The 20,715-nt window shown below is 37.9% G+C and overlaps 1 protein-coding gene across 3 annotated transcripts in view; it reads right to left on the bottom strand.

Moving 5' to 3' along the window:
* The window catches only part of LOC131033450 (probable aspartyl aminopeptidase), a 199,789-nt gene that overhangs the window by 142,177 nt on the left and 36,897 nt on the right, over positions 1–20,715 (bottom strand). For all 3 annotated transcript variants that reach the window (XM_057964677.1, XM_057964676.1, XM_057964675.2), the window contains 2 exons: positions 15,521–15,723; positions 14,950–15,019 (listed from right to left, as the gene is read on the bottom strand). In XM_057964677.1, coding sequence (XP_057820660.1) covers positions 14,950–15,019; positions 15,521–15,723 — 273 coding nt within the window. The remainder of the gene's footprint in view (positions 1–14,949; positions 15,020–15,520; positions 15,724–20,715) is intronic.

Genomic DNA, 20,715 nt, shown 5'->3' with positions numbered 1-20,715 from the left:
GGTGGTTGAGGGATTGATTCACTATAAGGGAAGAATCTTTTTGGTGGCTGATTCTAAGCTCAAAAGAAAGATCCTTGTGAATTTTCATGACATCCCAGTTGCTGGCCATCAAGGTTTTTTCAAGACCTATAGGCAGATCCGCGAAAGGTTTTCTTGGAAAGGTCTGAAGAAGGAGGTGCAACGCTACATTCAGGAATGTCCTGTTTGTCAAGCGAATAAGAATGAGCATACATTGCCCGCCGGATTGCTGCAACCACTTCCCATTCCCAATCAAAAATGGGAAAGCATTTCAATGGATTTCATCACTGGGTTGCCCAAGGCCCAAGGGAGGGATTGCATTTACGTGGTGGTTGACAGATTAACTAAGTTTGCTCATTTCTTTGCCATTACTAGTACTTTTTCTGCAGCCCAAGTTGCAGATTTATTTTTTCGAGAAGTGTTTAGGCTTCATGGATTGCCAAAGAATATTGTAAGTGATAGGGACAGTAAGTTCCTAAGTACATTTTGGCAGGAAGTCTTTAGAATGAGTGGTACTGTGCTGACTCCAAGCACAAGTTATCACCCCCAAACTGATGGGCAAACTGAAGTTGTGAACAAGTGGCTGGAAGGCTACTTGAGAAATTATGTGTCAGAGCAGCAGAAAGCTTGGGTTAAGTGGCTGCATATAGGCGAGTACTGCTACAACTCTACCTATCATATGTCAATCAAAATGTCTCCCTTCTTGGCACTTTATGGGTATGAAGCACCCAGCTTTGCAGATTTGGTGTTTGGGGATAGCAAAGCCCCTTTAGCCAAGGATTTATTGCAGCAGAGTCAAGACATAATGAGGTCCTTAAAGGATAATTTGCAGATTGCACAGAATCAGCAGAAGTTATATGCTGATCAGAGACGGGTAGAGCGTTCTTTTGAGGTTGGGGACATGGTCTATCTCCGGTTACAACCTTATAGACAGTCTACTCTCAAGAAGAGTGGAGCTGAGAAGCTGAAACCGCGCTTCTATGGACCATTTAGGGTCATCAGGAAGATTGGGGCTGTAGCTTATGAATTAGAGCTACCTTCAGATAGCAGAGTGCATAACGTCTTCCACGTGTCTCGCCTCAAGAAGGCACTTGGACACAATGTGGTTGCTTCTTCACAGTTGCCACTGTTGGACGAAGAAGGACTATTGATTCTAGTTCCCGAGGAGATACTTGATGTCAGAGAACGTTCTTTGAGGAATAGAACTGTCAGAGAATATTTAGTGAAGTGGAAGAACCTACCTTTGGAGGATGCAACATGGGAAAATGATGAGATATTACAGCATCCTGGGTTGCGATTGCTTGAGGGCAAGCAATCTTGGGGAGGGCGGACTGTAATGTCCCCTTCTCAAACCTGATCCTTTCTGCAACCGTTGGTCTCTTTCTAGGAAGCTCGGAGGCCAGTCGGAGGGTAAAATTAGGGTTTCCTATTTTTGAGGAGGTTTTTTTGGATGGGTTCATCGTCGGCTTTTTCTGATGGTTCAGAGGGCTTCGCAACGATGTCTTCATCTCAGTTTTTGGAGCAGTTTTCAAAATTTACTATTTTTAGTAAGTTCTATTTTTGGCAGGGCTCGCGTGGCATCGGGCAATCTCTACATCCTGTTCAGTTAACTCCAGGAGTATGGTCAGGTTCTAGCTTCAGATTTTGGAGTTGTGTGGTCAAGTAACTTTATTTTAATTAAATAATCATTATAATTATAAAGTTGCTTACCCCCCCTTGGCCTAGTCCAACAACTTAAAAACATCACTTAAAAGGGGGACTTTATGGGTGGCGCCCTCATGGAAGATTTAGTTAATATTTTATCCTTGGCCAAAGTCAAAACATGGCGAAACTTACCAAGGTGATATTTTTATATTATTTCATTGACTTTTGGCTAGGTGTGATGGCGCCATGTTGAGGAGGGGATTAGGGTTTGCCTTGGAAATCGAATTAGGGTTTTGAGGAGGCAAGTGAAGCTATTTATTGGAGTCTTGGGAGGATTGAAGGGATCTTTTGGCAGAATTTGTATTTGGGCAGCCGTCTGGCTCTGGACATGCTTCAAGGAATGGAAGCCTTCTAGCATAGGCATCTCTTCTTGCTTGAAAGATAGCAACTAGGGTGTTTATATTCTCTATGTAATTGCATTTAGCCGTAGTTTATCATCAGAGTTTTCATTGTAATCATTTAGGCTTATAGTTCATTCAGTTTTCTGCATCTAGAATTCCCGCGACTAATTTCATGTTTTGTTCACAACCAGAAAATACAAAAAAATTGCATTGTGGGTATTAGTTCTTTGCATTTGCCTCACATAGGCGTTGCATTTCCTAGGGTTTCAGCAAGTTTGGTTCATGCATTTAATTTTAATGACAAATCGTATTTTGCAGCCAGCCGTACCATTTTAAATGCATTGGAAATCGTGCCATTTTTCATTGTGAGGGTTTTGCAGTGTTGTTTGAGTCTTTCGCAGGTTTCCATGTCACCAAGGCATTTTGCAACTAGTTTCCGGAGGAAAGAAGATCGTACGAGGAATAAATGAGCTGTTGGCAGTGATCCATGGGTTCGCGGTTGAATGTGCAGATTTATGTTGAATCAGAAACTCTCTTCAAAAAGGGGAGTTGTGAAAGAATTTCTTTTGATTGTAATCTGGCCAGTAGTACTGGCAGTCTTGAACTATGATCTTGGTTGTAATTGTCAAGCTAACCAAACTTATCTTATCTACCTCCATCCTATGGTAGCTCCTCTCCCTGTTGGGATTGAAAGCACATCCTGGATGTCGAGTGTCTTTTTAATTTCTGTAATCACTTAAATTCAAGCATTTAAGTTCCACTCCGTCATATGGTAGCCCCTATCCGTCTGGAGTGGGTAGCACATACTTGGCGTTGAGTTCCTTCCAGTTCTAGATTTCAGGGACCCTCTGACCAATGCTCGCCATCCCGGCGCCATACTGGTTAGAGTTCTTTGCATAAGCAACTAAGATCCTCTGACCAATGCTCGCCATCCCGGCGCCATACTGGTTAGAGTTCTTTGCATAAGCAACTAAGATCCTCTGACCAATGCTCATCTACACGGTGCCATTCTGGTTAGGGTTACTTCAGCAAATCAAATACTTTTTCTCAGAACTAATTGATCACTCATATAGTTGTTGTAATTAAGTTGATCAAAAATTTCAAAAAAATTGGCTAGGGATATTTCATGTTGCTTGCCCTCAAGCAACTCCAAAACTCTTTCATTTTCCCAAGTAGCATCATCCCGAGGCATATTTTTCCATTTGATGAGGTATTCTCTAATGGTCCTGTTCCGCAGTTGCCTATCCCGTGTGTCCAAAATCACTTCTAGTATCATTTTGAGCTTACCTTCATCATTCAAAGGAGGTAAATCTTTGGACACTGACACTTGTTGTCCCAGAGCTTTCTTGAGACAAGACACATGGAATACATTGTGTATCTTACTATTTAGTGGAAGATCAAGTTCATAAGCAACTGCTCCAACCTTCCGGATTACCTGATAGGGACCATAAAATTGCGGTTTTAACTTTTTAGACCCACTCCGTTTGAGAGAAGTTTGCCTATAAGGTTGCAACCTGAGAAATACCAAATCCCCCACTTCAAAATGACATTCAACTCGCTTTTTGTCTGCATAGATTTTCGGTTGATTCTGAGCACATTGCAAATTCTCTTTAAGGGTTGCCAAAATGTCTTGGTTTTCTTGGAGCCAATCGCGAGTTTTAGGTACATTGCTCTGTTCAAAAGCCAGGTCAAGAAAAGAGAGTACATTGTAGCCATATAGTGCTTTGAAAGGAGACATACCAATTGACATATTAAAGGTAGTATTATAACAATATTCACCCAGATATAACCAACAAACCCAAGCCTTCTGATGACCGGCTACATAGTTACGAAGATACCCTTCGATCCACTTATTCACTATTTCCGTCTGTACATCGGTTTGCGGATGATAGCTGGTACTATGATTCAACTCTGTACCTATCAATCTAAAAAGTTGCCCCCAAAATATGCTCAAAAATCTGCTATCTCTGTCACTGATTATAGTTTTCGGTAAACCATGCAAACGGAAAACCTCTCGGAAAAATAATTCTGCAATCTGAACTGTTGTAAATTCTGTAGTGATAGCGAAGAAGTGTGCAAATTTAGTTATCTATCAACCACAACAAATATACAATCTTTACCTTGGGATTTCAGTAAACCTGTGATGAAATCCATGGATATACTTTCCCATTTCTGATCTGGTATAGGTAGTGGCTGTAATAAACCGGCAGGATATGTTTGTTCTGCTTTATTTTGCTAGCAGGTGGTGCATTCTTTGACATAGCGTAGAACATTGTTTTTTAAGCCTTTCCAAGTGAACCTTTCTCTTACCTGTCGATATGTTTTGAAGTATCCTGGATGCCCTGCTAGAGTAATATCATGCATAGATTGGAGAATTCTCTCTTTTAACTTCAATCCTGAAGTTAAATAAATCCTGTCTTTGTAATAAATAACATCATTAATAACTTCATAGTTATCATCCTGTATATTACCATCTAACAAATCACATGCAAAAGAATCCTTTGAATACTCAACCAACAATAAAGATTTCCAATCAGCTGTTACAACAGATAACGCATTGATTTCAGGCCTTCTGGATAAAGCATCAGCAACAACATTATTTTTACCTTTCACATATTCAATCTCAAAATCATAAGCTTGAATTTTACTGATCCACTTCTGTTGCCTGTCATTCAAATCTTTTTGTCCCAAGAAATATCTCAGACTGTTATGGTCAGTTTTCACCACAAATCTACTACCAACCAAATACTGCCTAAATTTTGTCAATGCATGCATGATAGCCAACATTTCTTTATCATAGATGGAATATAATTTCTCAAGTTTATTAAGTTTCCTGTTTTCATAAACTATAGGATGTTTGTTTTGCATTAAAATTGCCCCTATTCCATCACTGAAAGCATCACATTCCAACACAAAAGGCTGATTAAAATCTGGAAGAGCAAGTACTGGGCAAGAACTCATTACCTCTTTGAGTTTCTCAAATACCTGTTGAGCTTCCTCAGTCCATCTGAATGCCCCCTTTTTGGTAAGATCTGTCAAGGGTGCCCCAAGCTGTGAAAAACCTCTGACAAATCTCCTGTAATAACTGCATAAGCCAAAGAATCCCCTTAACTCTGTAAGGTTCCGTGGTGGTGGCCACTCCAAAATGGCTCTTATCTTCTCTTGATGGACCTGTACCCCTATTGCACTGATCATATGCCCTAAATACAAAATTTCAGTCATTCCAAATTCACATTTAGATGCCTTCGCATACAATGATTGTGATTCCATAAATCCAAGAATTATGTCAATATGTTTCAAATGCTCTTCCCACATTTTGCTATAAATCAATATATCATCAAAGAATACTAGCAAAAATTTCCTTAACTATTTGTTAAAAATATGATTCATATAGGACTGAAATGTTGCCGGAGCATTTGTTAGACCAAATGGCATAACCAAGAATTCATAATGGCCATAATGACAACGGAAAGCAGTTTTATGAATGTCTTGTTCTCTTAACTTAATTTGATGATACCCTGATCTCAAATCAATTTTAGAAAAATAGATAGCACCATGCAATTCATCTAACAATTCATCAATTCGAGGAATTGGGTACCTGTTTTTTATTGTTTTTTTGTTAAGGGCTCTGTAATCAATACACATTCGAAGAGTTCCATCCTTCTTTTTGACCAACACTACAGAGGATGCAAAAGGACTAGAACTAGGTCTGATGTGCCCCATATCCAATAATTCCTTAATTTCTTTTTCTATTTCATCCCTGAATGTTTTAGGGTGTCTATAAGGAGTAGTAATCACTGGTTTAGCACCTTCTTCTAATTCAATAGCATGTTCAAAACCTCTATCAGGTGGGACTCCTGGAGGAATATCATTAAAAACCAAATGATGTGAATTTAATACTGTTAACAAATCAGCTTGATAAGATTTAGATTCAAAACCTAATACCCTATTGGAGATTAAACATTGTGCTGACCATGCCACATCTCCATGTCTGAAAATAGCTTCCATTCTTTTCGCACTGACAATCCTAGGCCCACTGTTAGACATACCACGAAGGACTACTTTCTTATCATCAATTTTAAAAGAGAATTCCATTCTTTTAAAGCTCTGTGTATATTCATCTAATGTTTCCATCCACTGTATGCCCAGAATAACATTAGTGTTAGCCAAATCAATCACATAGAAATCATCAGTAACAGTGTAATTGGCAAGAGTAATATTCAATTTAGGAACTTTACAAGTGCTAGACAAATTAGTTCACCTGCTACTCTAACATCAAATCCCTCATATTTTTATGTCCGCAAACCACATTTTTCTACGAGTGTTGAATCTATAAAATTATGAGTAGAACCAATATCAAGCATAACAATTACACGTTATCCATTCAAAACTCCTCTAACTCTGAAAATATTATAATGTGGGGTTCCTGTCGTGGATGCTATTAACCCTTCTCCTTGATTGGTACCTGTTCCTGACTCAGTGTTTTGTGGTGTCTGTTCTATGTTAGGATCAACATTCTCTTCATCCTCGCTATCAGACATAACTTCAATGTAATGAATTTTCCCCTTCCCTAAACATTTGTGTCCTGGCTGCCATGCTTCCCTACAACTGAAACATAATTTTTTCCTTCTGAGCTCTTCTCTTTCCTCTTTATCTAGCTTGTTTTTAAGGAAATCATCTTTGTTGAAAGGTTGTTTGTCTTTTTCCAGTTTAGGAGGTGGTCCTTTGTTAAAAAAATTTCCTTTTGAGGATGGTTCCAATTCTCTTGCCCTTTTGACAACTGTTTGTAAAGTAAGGGGGTTTAAGGATTTAACCCACCCTTTGAGGGAGTCAGACAACCCATCTATAAATATCACAATCTTATGTCTTTCTGAAATTTCAATAACTAAGACAGCCAATTTTTCAAATTCAGAGATATATTGTTCCACAGATCCAGTTTGCTTAAGTTGAGTCAAGTCCTTAAGGTGTAATTCAGGGTCTTTAGAATCAAATCTATCAATAAGTTTCTCAGTAAACTCAACATAAGTGCCTATCAAATTATGGCCGACGGTTATTTGTCCATGATGCCACCATTCATGTGCTACACCATCAAGATGTAGTGCAGCATATTTAATTGCTTCTTCTTCCATCATAGGGTTTAATTGAAAGTATGTATCTAGTTTTTGCACCCAAGCCCGTGCAGTTGTCTTTCTTGAACCATCAAAATAAGGAAGGGACATCTTTCCAATTTTCCTTTGTAATTCACTGTTATTTCATCGCTGTCCTCTGGGCCTATGTTTCATTCTGACATCTAAATATTCTCTGAATGTCATTGATGATCTGAATTCTTCACCGGAACCTAACCAGTCTTGATGTATTTCTTCTTGAATTTCTCTTATTGTAGGTTCATTTTCATGTGGCTGGTTTCTAGTAGTAAATGTAGGCATAAATGGTCTTGTTGTTCTAGTCCTTTCTGGTTGATTATTTACTGACTGTTCATCTCTACCCCCATTGTTTCCCCCATTATTTTGATGTTGATTATTCTGTCTTCCATTATTTTGGTGTTGATTGATATTATTAGCCATAAACTGGGTCATCAAGTTGGTCATTCTATTAACATTATCCTGCATATCTTGCTGACTTCTGATCAATGTGGCCAATAAATCCCTATTGTTATCCGGGTCTCCCATGTTGGTTTCAAAAATAATTTCCTCGTCTGTTTCTGTATGGCTATCCTCAATTTCAAATGGAATAGATGAACTATTTTGTGCTAAAGGGGAGTTTGCAAACCGGTTTTGTCAGGCCCTAGTACTTCGGAAATTATAATTCCTCGGGTGCATACTCAAGTGTGCATTAAGTTTCCAAGAAGTTTTAATACCCTACAGGCTAGCAGGATATAAAGGCTTTGATACCACTGTAAAATTCCTTATTAAACATTTATTACACATAATGCATATATCGAGATTATGCAGAAAAAGATCCCAGACAATGTGTATGATCAGTTTATACAGTAGAATACTATGTAGTTTTGCCAGTTGATTCTTGTCACGCATATGAAATTCTTAAATTTACTCTTACAGTATTAATTCAACCCCCTGAACTTGTTATTCAACACAATAAGATTGACAGCCTTCATACAATTTCAATTATCAGATAGTTAAGCTTTTCAGTGTGCACCTTCTCAATTACGATGACATCAATGCCAACTTGCTGGCTGTGATCCTCCAGTAACATCAGCGTTCGCTCCCTGGCTGTCCATGTGTGAGACCTCTGTTCCAACCCGTACCACTGCTTCCCTCCGAAGTGTCTTTGTTGAGTCTTACGGATTCCACCAAGGTTGGTCCACAGTTTTTGTAAGATGATTATAGTCCTCCCGCGTCAGTAATTGTGACTTGATCGCCATTCTTCACGCAATGGCACTATGAAATACTTGACTCGTCACAAGTTCACATTCCCGATATCGGCCTTCTATCTGTCAATACGTGATGATCGTATTCTCTGTCTCATCGTCCAGGATGTACACCCCATTACAAGCATTGATAAACCCACTGGTTTTTGTGCACTCCTTGATTGATCATATAGAATATGAAGATTATCATCTCTGCAATCGTCGATCACGCCTGATACATTCATAAGACATTAGAGAGTGTGCTCTGGTCTCCGCGTCTGACATCCGCACCCGATATGTCTTAAGAAATTATGAAGATTGTATTATGCTCTCACAGCAATCCACGGTAACATACCCACACGGCTTCCACCAGATTGCTATTTGTTGACGTTTCTGAAATCGCATTGCTGCAAACTCCATACGGCCAACGCAGAATAGAATAAACTTGCTGAGTATCCTATCCTCTCTTGAGATAAGGAAGTCCCTAATGCTATTTTTTGTTTGATCAAAGGGGACGACCTCAAGGTTTCGCTTGTCAGGTCTTGACTGCGGGATTACTCAGTGGTTTGATGTGTTTTGCAGGAAACACAAGGGGGACTTATGGTGAAATAGGCAATAAGCTAGTCTGCTATGATTCTCGAATCACGCAATAAAGAGCAAAAGGAAAGGGTTCAAGAATGCTAAGGACAAGGATGATAACAGTTGATGCAGTGGGTAGACAAATTTCGATAAACCAGTTCTTGTTTTGCCAGAGATACCCTCACAACTAGACAAAAACGGTGCAAGCTCCAAGGGATGAAGGATTTTCAGACCGGAGACACCCGTTTTAGGCACCCAATTCTGGCACAGCCTAAGACGAACACCTGCAGTTGAACTAAGCACAGTTTGGGTTCAAATTAACCATGCACGGTGACCTACAACCAGCAGACCCCCAATGGTATGAACCAGAAATGCATCCAATACCCCTCCACACTTCACCATTAAAATCCCTGCACTCTAGAATTAACCAGCTGAAAGAAACCATTCAAACAAACCAAAACAAAGACAACAAACACCATATTTCAATGTTCATATATTTGCTTCAACTGCCATTACAACAATTTCTGCAGCATCTCTAGGCTACTGCTAAGATCTAACCTATTCTAACTCTAAAATCTAACTATCTAACTAAAGTCTCTAACCCTCTAACCCTCTAACAATCTCCAATTATCTAACCATCTAGCTATCTAACCATTTACAAAAGAAAGGCCTCTGCCTTTTATAGTTTTACAATTTTGAATCAGAGGCCAGGATGGACTGCATCCAAGGGTCCTGATCTGCCTTCTTAGAAGCTGGCAGCTTTATCCTATGCCCAATTAATTCTCAGTCATCCATTCAACCACAATTTCAACTACCTGCCACTTTTGGCTTTAATTTGAGTCTATCCGATCTTCTTAGTGGTTGGGAATAGTTGTCCACAAAAATATCTTGCACAGGACCCATAGGCAGTTTACAATAAAGCAATTTCAGTTTTAAAACTGAATTTCTGGACTTAAATCCAGCTGTGCACTTTCTTGAGAATGCATATTTTGAGTGTTCTTTTGCTTTTTGTCTTTAATCTTGCTGGTGGACTTCAACTCTGTGGTTCAGGTTGTGGCACGCTTCCCAATTCTTCATCGCTTTGATCCTGCATTGCATCTTTCTCCTCCAGCTTCCAACGCTTGGCCTTGGATTGCGATCCTTTCTTGATTTGCATTTGAGGCCTTCTCCTGGTTCTACGATGACGTCCTGCGATTAATCAACCAATTTTATTTCATTAAATCAATTTGAAAACTTAATTAATTAATTTAACAAATACTAAATTTAACTACAACGTCTGGCTTGAGAAGCTCTTTGTGGGACGTGTCTTGAAAATGCTTCTCCTTTCTCTTCGAATGTGAAATCTGATCCTTGGTCTTGATAGTGTTTGGGGGATTTACTTCTGTGCGATTTTACCTTTGGAGTCTTGGCTGTTTTGAATGGGTTTATGGCGTTTTGAAAACTTCTTATAGCGTGACTCTTGGAGGTTTGAAGAGCTCCTGCAAATTTTAAAATCCTAACACTCATGCATTTTCTGGATTTCAGAGAATGGGGGGGCACTTTTGCAGACTTTAAACTTTACGTCTCCATCTTCCAAATCACGAACTCTGCGTTTTTTCACACGTTGTTGTCTATTACACTTTTTGCGTTGTGTTCTTCGGAGGAATGGGGAATTTACCAATCTCGAATCCCCATGCTTGCCTTATGCGTTGCGACTTTGGGCTCTATGGCGAATTTCAGAGCATTCATCACGTTTTTAGCGAACTGGAGGCATTTTCAGACCTAAACCACCTTTTGGCGAATTTACCCAGATTTTGGACCTTAAGCCCCTTTTGGCAAATTTAGAAGAATTTCAGAGTGTTTGAACTTTTGGCGAACTGGAGGCATTTTCGAACCTAAACCACCTTTTGGCGAATTTGCACAACTTCGAGTTTCGGCCCTAGGGTCCGAAATTGGGGAACTTTAAGTGAAATTCGGACCTCTAGGGGCTTTTTGCAACTTTCCAAGCATTTTCGGACCTAAAGAACCTTTTTGCAACATTTCACTTTTTCAACTTTTTGCCCCAGGGTCCGAAATTGAGGAACTTAAGTGAAATTCGGACCTAAAGCACCTTTTTGCAACATTTCACTTTTTCAACTTTTTGCCCCAAGGTCCGAAATTGGGGAACTTTAAGTGAAATTTGGACCTAAAGCACCTTTTTGCAACATTTCACTTTTTCAACTTTTTGCACCAGGGTCCAAAATTGGGCATTTTAAGTGAAATTCAGACCTCTGGAGTCTTTTTGCAACATTTCGCTCTCGTCGAAGGATCATTTTATGGAATATAACATTTAAGTATAAGTGACATTTCCTTATATATATTGTCAGGATGTTTGAGAGTGGTTTCGGACCTCTAGGAGTTATATTGCAAATTCTAGTTTTTGGAGGATTCCTCAGTTTTCCAGACTTAGTCAAATTTCAGGATCAAGACATTCCAAACTTAGCCAAATTTCAAGGCATTTGAAGATCAAGATGACATTCCAGACTCCATCACTCACCAACTTGACCCTTCATATCCCCTTCCTTTTCCACAAAGACAGAAAGGCACAAACCAGGGGGTCCCTGTCCAAGACGGGGATGGGTGTGCGATTCGCACAACACTATCCACTGATCGTATTGCCACCAATAGGTCAGTCTTCACTAACGAAAGGAGCTTGAAATCTGTTTGCAATCCGCCAAACAGAAAGATGACCTTCACATCTCCAGATTTTATTTAATAAAATTGCCTGCCTTCCTCTCGGATGTTACCATCCTTTTATTATCACAATTTAGTTAAGAATCCCGTACTAGTTAGAACTAGTTACGGTGATAAATAAAATTAAAGATATTATTGCAAGCATTTAATTATTTATATAAATGGAGAGGAAAATTTATATAAAATAATTAATACATTTTATACTTCCCTTTTAATGTTTATTAGGGGAACATGACAATGACCCACCGAATGTGGAGTGTAATAGCAAAATAAGACCACAAAAGGTGGAATTTCTCCTACAAGCTATATCCCTATGTGCACACTTCCCTAAGTGTCTCATATCCTAACTACGAAGAGATGCATTATCCTAAGTTAACTTAAGTAAAGTGTAATAATATCCATGATGAATATTTATTTACACCAACAGTGACTACAACCCACTACTTACTCATCCAACTGACAACACCATTAAACATCGTGAAAACATATCAATTGGTGGATCTTCTACTGTCAATGTCACTTGCCCAATCCAAATCCACATATCCATGAATGCAAAATTAATGCGAGGTCCAATGGGATAACCCTAAAAACACAAAGAATACCTAGAAGTACTCCTTAAATACCTAAACACCCTCTTAATCGCATCCCAATGCACCCTACCAAGATTAACCATAAATCGACTAAGGACTCCCACTACTTGGTCAACATATAGCCTAGTGCAAACCATAACATACATCAAGCTACCAACAACACTCATATAAGGTACTTTAGACATGTCCTCCATCTCATGAAGGAGATTTTGGACAGTCCTCCATCTCATGAAGGAGATTTTGGACAATCCTCCATAGAAAACTTGATCCCGTATAACACTAGAACAACTAATTGTCTACAAGCTGTCATGTTGAATCTCTCCAACACATAGTTAACATACTTTGGCTAATCCAAAGCTTTCTACTAGCTGTATCTCTAATGATCTCAATCCCAAGAATGTCTCTCATTGCACCTAGATCTTTCATCTCAAACTGTGCTACTAACTAAGACTTCAAATCTGAAATCATTCTTTTACAATTCCCAATAAACAACATATCATCCACATATAGGACTATCAAAGAATGTAACCATTTTCAGATTTATAATAAATAGTCACACAATGGTTAGATTTAGATCTTAGAAATCCCAAAGACAACACATAGCTGTCAAACTTTTGATACCACATTTTAGGAGATTGTATCAAACCGTACAAAGATTTCTTCAACTTACAAACAAGGTTCTCTTATCTTTTTCACTTTCAACAAAAAGCTTTGGCTGTGACATGTAAATTTCCTCCTTTGAATCAATGTGAATAAATGGCTGTGACATGTAAATTGCAAATGATAATAGGAATCAAATGGATGTCATCTTAGATATAAGAGAGAATATTTCACCAAAATCAATTCCCTCCATCTCAGAATACCCCTTTCCGACCAACTGTGCTTTATGCTTCTCAACACTACCATCTGGACCCATTTTCTTCTTAAACACCCATTTACATCCAACAGGTTTTTGTCCGTCAGGCAAAGGTACCAGATCCCCTGTAGCATTCTCTAATGCACTAAAGTTTGAACCACTTCAAAATTGCAATTGAATCCTTTCTTGAATTCACACATGAGAGTAGACCAACTTCTCTCAAAAATCTAAAATATTATTAATCAAAAGATAAATTATCAATACTATGAGGAGAATCTTTCCTAAGCAAATACCACACATACATACTTTGTTACATTACAGGGAGAGTATAATAATATACATTATCAAAATCAACTTTTATGTGCATTCAGTACAAGACCTTTAATATTAATATTTTGGAACACCTCAGAAATGAATAACCATATAATTTTTCAGTCATACATTCTCCCTAAGTTGGTTGTTTTATATGTTTAATATAATCTTGGGAGGTACCAAAGTAGAAATTTTAGCAAGAAAAACTATCCAGTGTGAAAAAGCATGTTATATTTCTAGTTTCCAAGAAAGAAAGAAAAGCTGAGAAATCATAGATGATCAAAAGAAGGTCAATGGGACTAGAGGTTACAGCAATTAACAAAAGAAAGTTTTAGGAAAAGAGAATCCTACAATCAAAAGAATAAAAGTAGATAAGACGAAATATCATTAAATATCATGGAAGGAAATATCATTGAATATCCCCAAGTCATCTGAGTTTCTCTAGACACTTCCCTAATATGCAAGGCCAACGTAGCTCTTGTAGTAGAAAAGAAGCTCATAATGTGAGGCTGCCCAATGGTTTTGGGGCTGACCAATAAGTAGTAGAACCATGTTGCCAAAATGGAGCCAACTCATGCCAAGAGAAACAAGCAAAGCCATAACGCCAAGGGAGAGTAGGGAATATGGGGTATCTAAGTAGTAATGATGTGCTGAGAGAAGCACTGCCTAACTGATCTATAAGCTCTAATGTGTAAAGTACCTATATCCAAATGTCATTTTGTGTTTCCTATTGCCCAAGTGTGTAGAAAAAAAGAGGTGATCAACATGAGGGCTCTAGAGCCTCTAGGATCTCCCCTATAAGGATCTGCACGAAAGGCTTATGGCCTTATGAAGAAAAAGAGATAGAAACCACTGGTTTAAATATCCAAAGAAAGTAGATTGACTGTTGCCTGAGTCCCTATAGAGGAAGTGAAATCTTTCCTGGATCTCATGGTAAGTGCAGCATCTAAAAATGAAGTGTTCCTTGGTCTCCACCTCCTAGAGGGAGCAAAGATGACAGATCCAAACTTAACAGAGGATGTAGCGATCAGTTTCAACTCATAACTAATGAGAGCACACTCTCAACAAGCCAAGAGGAAACCACAATCCATGGAATCAATGACGTTGGAGATAATGAGGGTGGTGAATAAAAAATCCACCATCTACAAGAAGTGCTCGGCATAGAAAGACAACTTGGGGTAAAGCAGCTCATAGGGGGCGACCCAAGTGGTCTAAATATACCATCTGTAGATGTCCTCTCTCTCAGATCTAATGACGTATCCTTTAGAGGAAGGAGCCAAGAGGACCATCCAAAGAATACATGAAAAGGGATAGCCTATCAAGAGTAACGCGTGATCCATAAAAAATACCTACCAGAATATTTCTGATAGAGAAGTCAATTCTCATGTTTTACATATTTGATAAGGCAACGAATGCAATTTATGCAAAATAAAAATAACTGACACTGGGGCTTGAGTATATAATCCAAACCTTGATAGCTGTTGCCAGAACTGGTAGAAGGTGAGACTGTGTATTAACTTTAAATTCATCATTTAAACCCCTGTACAATTCACAAATAATAGCATTATCATAAACCAGAACTTAATCATTGTGCAAGAGGATAATCACTCAATGCATATGCAACTCACAACAATTGTTATTCTTTTACAGGAAAAGCAATATTTAGGATAAAGTTAGAATACAAGTCTGTAGAATTAGTTTTGACAGTCTAAATTTGAAAATGAGTAACACGTAAAGTAGAAGCCAAGCACCCTCAAGAATCTACGCCTTAGGCAAGGACAAGACAAGCCTGCCTTTCAGTTCAGAAAACTTGTTGGAGCATATATTGGTAGGCAACACACATTACCCCTATGAATTTAAGATGTCAGAACTAATAGATTGGATATTTAATATAATAAAACATAACATGCTGTTACAAGCTATAAATAGACAAGGAGCATGATTCTAAATTTCAAAGTAGCATGGTATCCTGCAGCTGAAATGAACAGAAAAATATGTAATCAAACTTTGTGAAAAGCAGACTAGCCATACTCTAAGTCACCTGTCTAAGTGAATAGCAAGAGTGGGTAATCGGAGAATAGGCTCGTGGATCCTAACAAGCTTATGCCTGTATGAAATAGCATCATCAATATTTTGCTTTAGAATCACCCTGCCAGCAACTGTCAAATCTCGGTCAAACCAAGTGTGCCACAATCCACTTCCATATGTTTGAACAGCAACTCCCAGAAATCCCCCTTTACTAACCTGTATACAGATTAGAAATTGGAAAAGTCATCAAGGAATACTCAAGTTACACAATATCATTTCAATTAACTGCATTATTAAGTAGAAATTGCCATCCACTAAGTGCTAGATCATTCAAGACATGGCTATTAGGAAAATATGCCATAGTTTTGCTGGAAATAATGTACGTCATCTCTTCAACAGTGTTAAATGCATACTCGTGGATTCTACATTATACTCTCTAGCTATGAGCACATACCGAATTTGCATAGCACCAGATGAGCATAAACTTTGAGAAATCACATTTATCACAGTGAAGTATTGGTACACGACACCATAAGATTAATGGTAATATAAGATGTTTATCGAATTTTGAGAAATTACAATATTCTCACTTGAATGATTAAATGTTTGTCAAATTTAATCATTCAGTTTGTAAAAACAAACTTGAAAGATATTTTTTTAATATATTTTAGACTCCTCTTGACAAATATCCATTGGCATGTGTAAGATACCAGCAAGGCCATAATTTTCAACTTTATTTTATTTATGTATTTAAAACATCTTACATTTTTGGAAAACAAAATAATGCAATTAGCAAGAAGGTTCACCACATTTCATACTCCTTGAATTTTATAGGTACTCCCTTAAAGTTTCCTCTGCTAATAAGGGCATAAAATAAGCTTTTAAATTTTAAGATTTGAACAGAATAAGTGTGCCGCAATATTGTCCCAAGACATATGACCATTTTCAATACTAAGAGCAAGAAACTGCTACAAGGGCTATTGGTAGCAAAAATTATTATTCCCATATGAACTCATGAGGTTTATATCAACTACACAGAACCCAGCTGCATTACCACCAGAGGCGTTTACTATGCCAAAAGTTGATGACCTGATGGATAAATTGAATGGAGCTAAATACTGTGCAGAGGGTGACCTTCACTCAGAAAGAGACATTTCCAATTGCAAAAGTTGATGATCTAACCTATAAATTGAATAGAGCTAAATACTTTGCCAACAGTGACCTTCACTCAGGAAGTCATCAAGTACTTAGGGTGAATCCAACTCAAAAAGCTATCAAGCACAAGAGAAGACATCTCTCATAATATATCTAGACCATTACTGTTTTAATGCTGTTGCAAAATTGATAAGAAATCCAATAACCAACTGGAAATCCCAACATATAAAATCTAATGGTCAGAATTTTCCTTTAAGGCTCAAATTGGAACACTTCTTAAGAAAGCTACTGTTCGGAAAGCGGGAAAAATATTGGAATTTCAAGGACAGCCCCTTGAGGAAAATTTTTACTATTATTTTAATGAATTCCTAGATAATACATAAAGAATACAAACATGCCAAAGAGGGAATAAACCAACTTCAGCTAACCAACTCCAAAGGTGGGAAAGGTACTGCATATTGCAACAACAAACTACTTGCAATAAAAAGAAAATTTGAAGGCTACCAAAAACATTAAAACTCCCAAACCATTTAAAATAGCTCCGAGACTAAATTATTTTCTCCCAAATAAACACCATGATTACACCTTCCCTAAGCCTGAATGTATTCTTTATCTAAAAATGTCATTAATGCTTATTTCAAAGTTTAAATAAAAATGTTCCTCATAATACCATAACCTATATAGCTGGTTCTGGTTCAGGTTTGCAAATTTGGTTCATGGATCCAAGAAAAAAAAATTGGGGGGTTAAGTTCACCTATATAATAAACATGTAAAAATCATAAACACGTATATTTGCAGCCTAAAAGAAGGAATATTAGAAACAATGTACATATTTCTCAATATTTTTTATATACAAAAATATTTATAAACCTTCTGAAATATAAATAAAATTAATATATAATAATAATAAACTTGAAATAAATATTTATAATATTATTATATTATTAATAAACTAAAAATAGTAATATAATAAATAATATATAAATATTTATTGTGTCTCCCTGCCACAACAAATTTAATTCCATATCTGGTTAGATCTGGACCCCAATTTGTCTGCATAAGCCACAAATCAGGTAACATAGACCATAACAAATAATAATCCAGTAGCCTTCCTGTTGTGACGTTTTCACACATCGCCCCATTGCAAATGGGGACCCATGTTTTTGCTTTTTAGGGTTTGTTTTCTAGGTCTTTTGGGGTTTTGTTAGTTAGCCTTTGCATTTTGAGTGTCGTCCGGGGAATCACATGGATAGCAAGTCCGGCTTGAGTGATGTCTTGATCCTGAAAATTGGCTAAGTCTGGAATGTCCTGAAATTTGGCTAAGTCTGAAAGTCCTGATCCTGAAATTTGGCTAAGTCTGGAATGTCCTGATCCTGAAATTTGACTAAGTCTGGAAACTGAGAAAACCTCCAAAAACTAGATTTTGCAATATATCTCCTGGAGGTCTGAAACCACTCTCAAACATCCTGAAAGTATATATGGAATATAACTTAAAGTATAAGAAAGAAGAAACATAGAAGGAAATGTTTTTTTAAAATTATCCTGATAGAGAGTTCGAAAAGTCAAATTTCGCTCCTGTCCTTCACTGAGGATCCAGAGCGAATTTCGCTCCTGTCCCTCCCAGGAGGACCAAGGCGAAGCGCTCCCGTCCCTCTCCCAGGGACCAGAGCGAAATCCTTCATAGGGCATGTTCTGGACGAAGATCAAGCAAGTTTTTGGTTTGAAGGCAAGAAAGGAGGCGAGATGAACGCGTTTAAGACAAATTGAAGATTATGAAACGCCAACAAGGGACCAAAATGTCCTAGTTCGCTCCTGTCCCTCAGGAAGGGACCAGAGCGATTTTTGTTTTAGATGATTTTCTTGCCAAGTTACAATGAATTCCAAGGCATGGATGAATGAAAGGGGACATTACGAGACCGTTGAAGATAATTTGCGAAGATGATAAAGTGAGATGAAGCCCACAAGAGCAAAATCGCTCCTGTCCCTCTCCAAGGGACCAGGGCGATATGATGATTATATTGCCTCTTCTTCAAATTCAAATCACTCCATCAAGCACAAAGTTACAAGGATCGCCACATTGAGGGATTTGCTCTAAAATATCCTAATTCGCTCCTGTCCCTTGGGAAGGGACCAGAGCGAAATTCTTATGATGGCTTAGATTTCGAAAATTTGTCAAGTGTCAAGCGACCAAGGGGATCAAGGGGACTTCATTTTTTGCGTTGAAAGCAATTACAAGTTGAAGAAGACAAGGACAAGCTCAAAATCTTGAAGTTCGCTCCTGTCCCTCAGGAAGGGACCAGAGCGATATTGATTATATTGACCAAATCCTTTGAAAATCACGTTAAGTCAAGGTTTTGCAAGATCATGTAAGGTCTAAGGCGTCTTTTGAAGATGATATGCAAGAGTTTTGAACGTTAAAATGTTATCAAATGAGCTATGAAGCCTATATCGCTTCTGTCCTTTGGACAAGGACCAAGGCGATTTTTACAAATACACTCATGCTCCTTCAAAATCAAGACAATGTAAGGATTGGCGAAGTAAAGGACGTCCTTTGGAAGACAATGAACGAAGAACGAAGATCAAATGTTTACAAATTTGAGCTAGGACATGGAGATCGCTCTTGTCCCTCTCCAAGGGACCAGGGCGATATTTGCCAAAACACATGATATCCTTTAAAGATCACGTTAAAATAAAGTCGCACAAGCTTTGAAACGTCTTTTGAAAGGTAATAAAGGAGAAGTTAGAATCAAAAACGATGAGTATCAAGCTAGAAGACAAGGATCGCTCCTGTCCCTCTCCAAGGGACAAGGGCGATGATCCTCTAAACATCAAAATGCCTTGTAAAAGGCAAATGGGACGAGCATGGAATGAACAAGCAATGTTATTATTTGCCTTATGATGAAAATTGGAATTCGAAGATGCAAGATCAACGTGAAAATATGAAGATCGCTCCTGTCCCTCTCCAAGGGACCAGGGCGATGATGGTTATAAAGGCATTTGTTCACACAAGCAAGACACTCAAACTCGAAGGACCCGGCAAAATGGTTGATTTGAACGTGGAGATGAAGACTTTGGACGATAAAAATGCAAGAATCAAGACAAAAGTGATGGATCGCTCCTGTCCCTCAGTCAGGGACCAGGGCGATGAGGTACGTATCTACCATTTTCAAAATTTTGGCGCTAAATAAACATCTTTGAATTCATTTTAAATGCTAAAGTTCGATAAATTTAAAAATTCAATTAATTAGCATTTAAATATTGCGCTTGGCATTTATTAATTATTTTGCCTTTAAAAAAAAAATCGAAATTTATTAATTAAAAATAAAAGGCATTTAATAATTAATTAATTAATCAAAAAAAAAAAAAAAAAAGGAGCGCTAAGGTTATGAGGTCGGCCTTGTTATTGATGTAAAAAATCGTTTTAATTGCTTAATTTTTCCAAAGTCGGCCTATATGGTAATTGTGGTGAAAGCGCTATAAAAGGAGGGTGAAAAACTTCATTTTCACATTATCATTTCACCATCTTACATGCGATCTTGGAAGGAGAAGTGCGAGTTGTGTGTTAGAGTCATTTCAAGCAAAGGTGGTGCGAAACATCTTCAAAGGGGAGTGCGAGCTTGAAGTTAGAGTTAAGGCGAACTTGCCAAAAATATTGAAGATCACATCAAAGACCCCAAGGGTGACGAAGTTGATAGGAAGGACGTCCGCTTGAAGATCACGTGGAAAAGGCTTCAAGCATTAATTTTGCCTAGGCAAATTCCTTGTTTTGCATTCTAGAGTTAGCTCTCAAGAGAGGTATGGCGATATGAATTTATTGTTTTGATTTTGAACGTTGATCGTCATAGCTTAAATTTTGAATTTTGAAATTTTGAATTTCAATAAGCTCAGTCGTTTTTAGGAAATGATTAATAAAGGACTTATCATTAAGTTTCCTAAAATTTGCTCTCTAATTTATGTTATGTATTGCAAAATCATGGTACTAATTTTGAAATGTTGTGTAGGCATCAAATGGAGGTCTCTTCAAGGAAAATCAAGCCGGATCCAGGACGGTCT

This window comes from Cryptomeria japonica, chromosome 4 (genome assembly GCF_030272615.1).
Source record: "Cryptomeria japonica chromosome 4, Sugi_1.0, whole genome shotgun sequence".
Lineage (NCBI taxonomy): Eukaryota > Viridiplantae > Streptophyta > Pinopsida > Cupressales > Cupressaceae > Cryptomeria > Cryptomeria japonica.
This window is presented reverse-complemented; position numbering and strand designations above follow the sequence as displayed.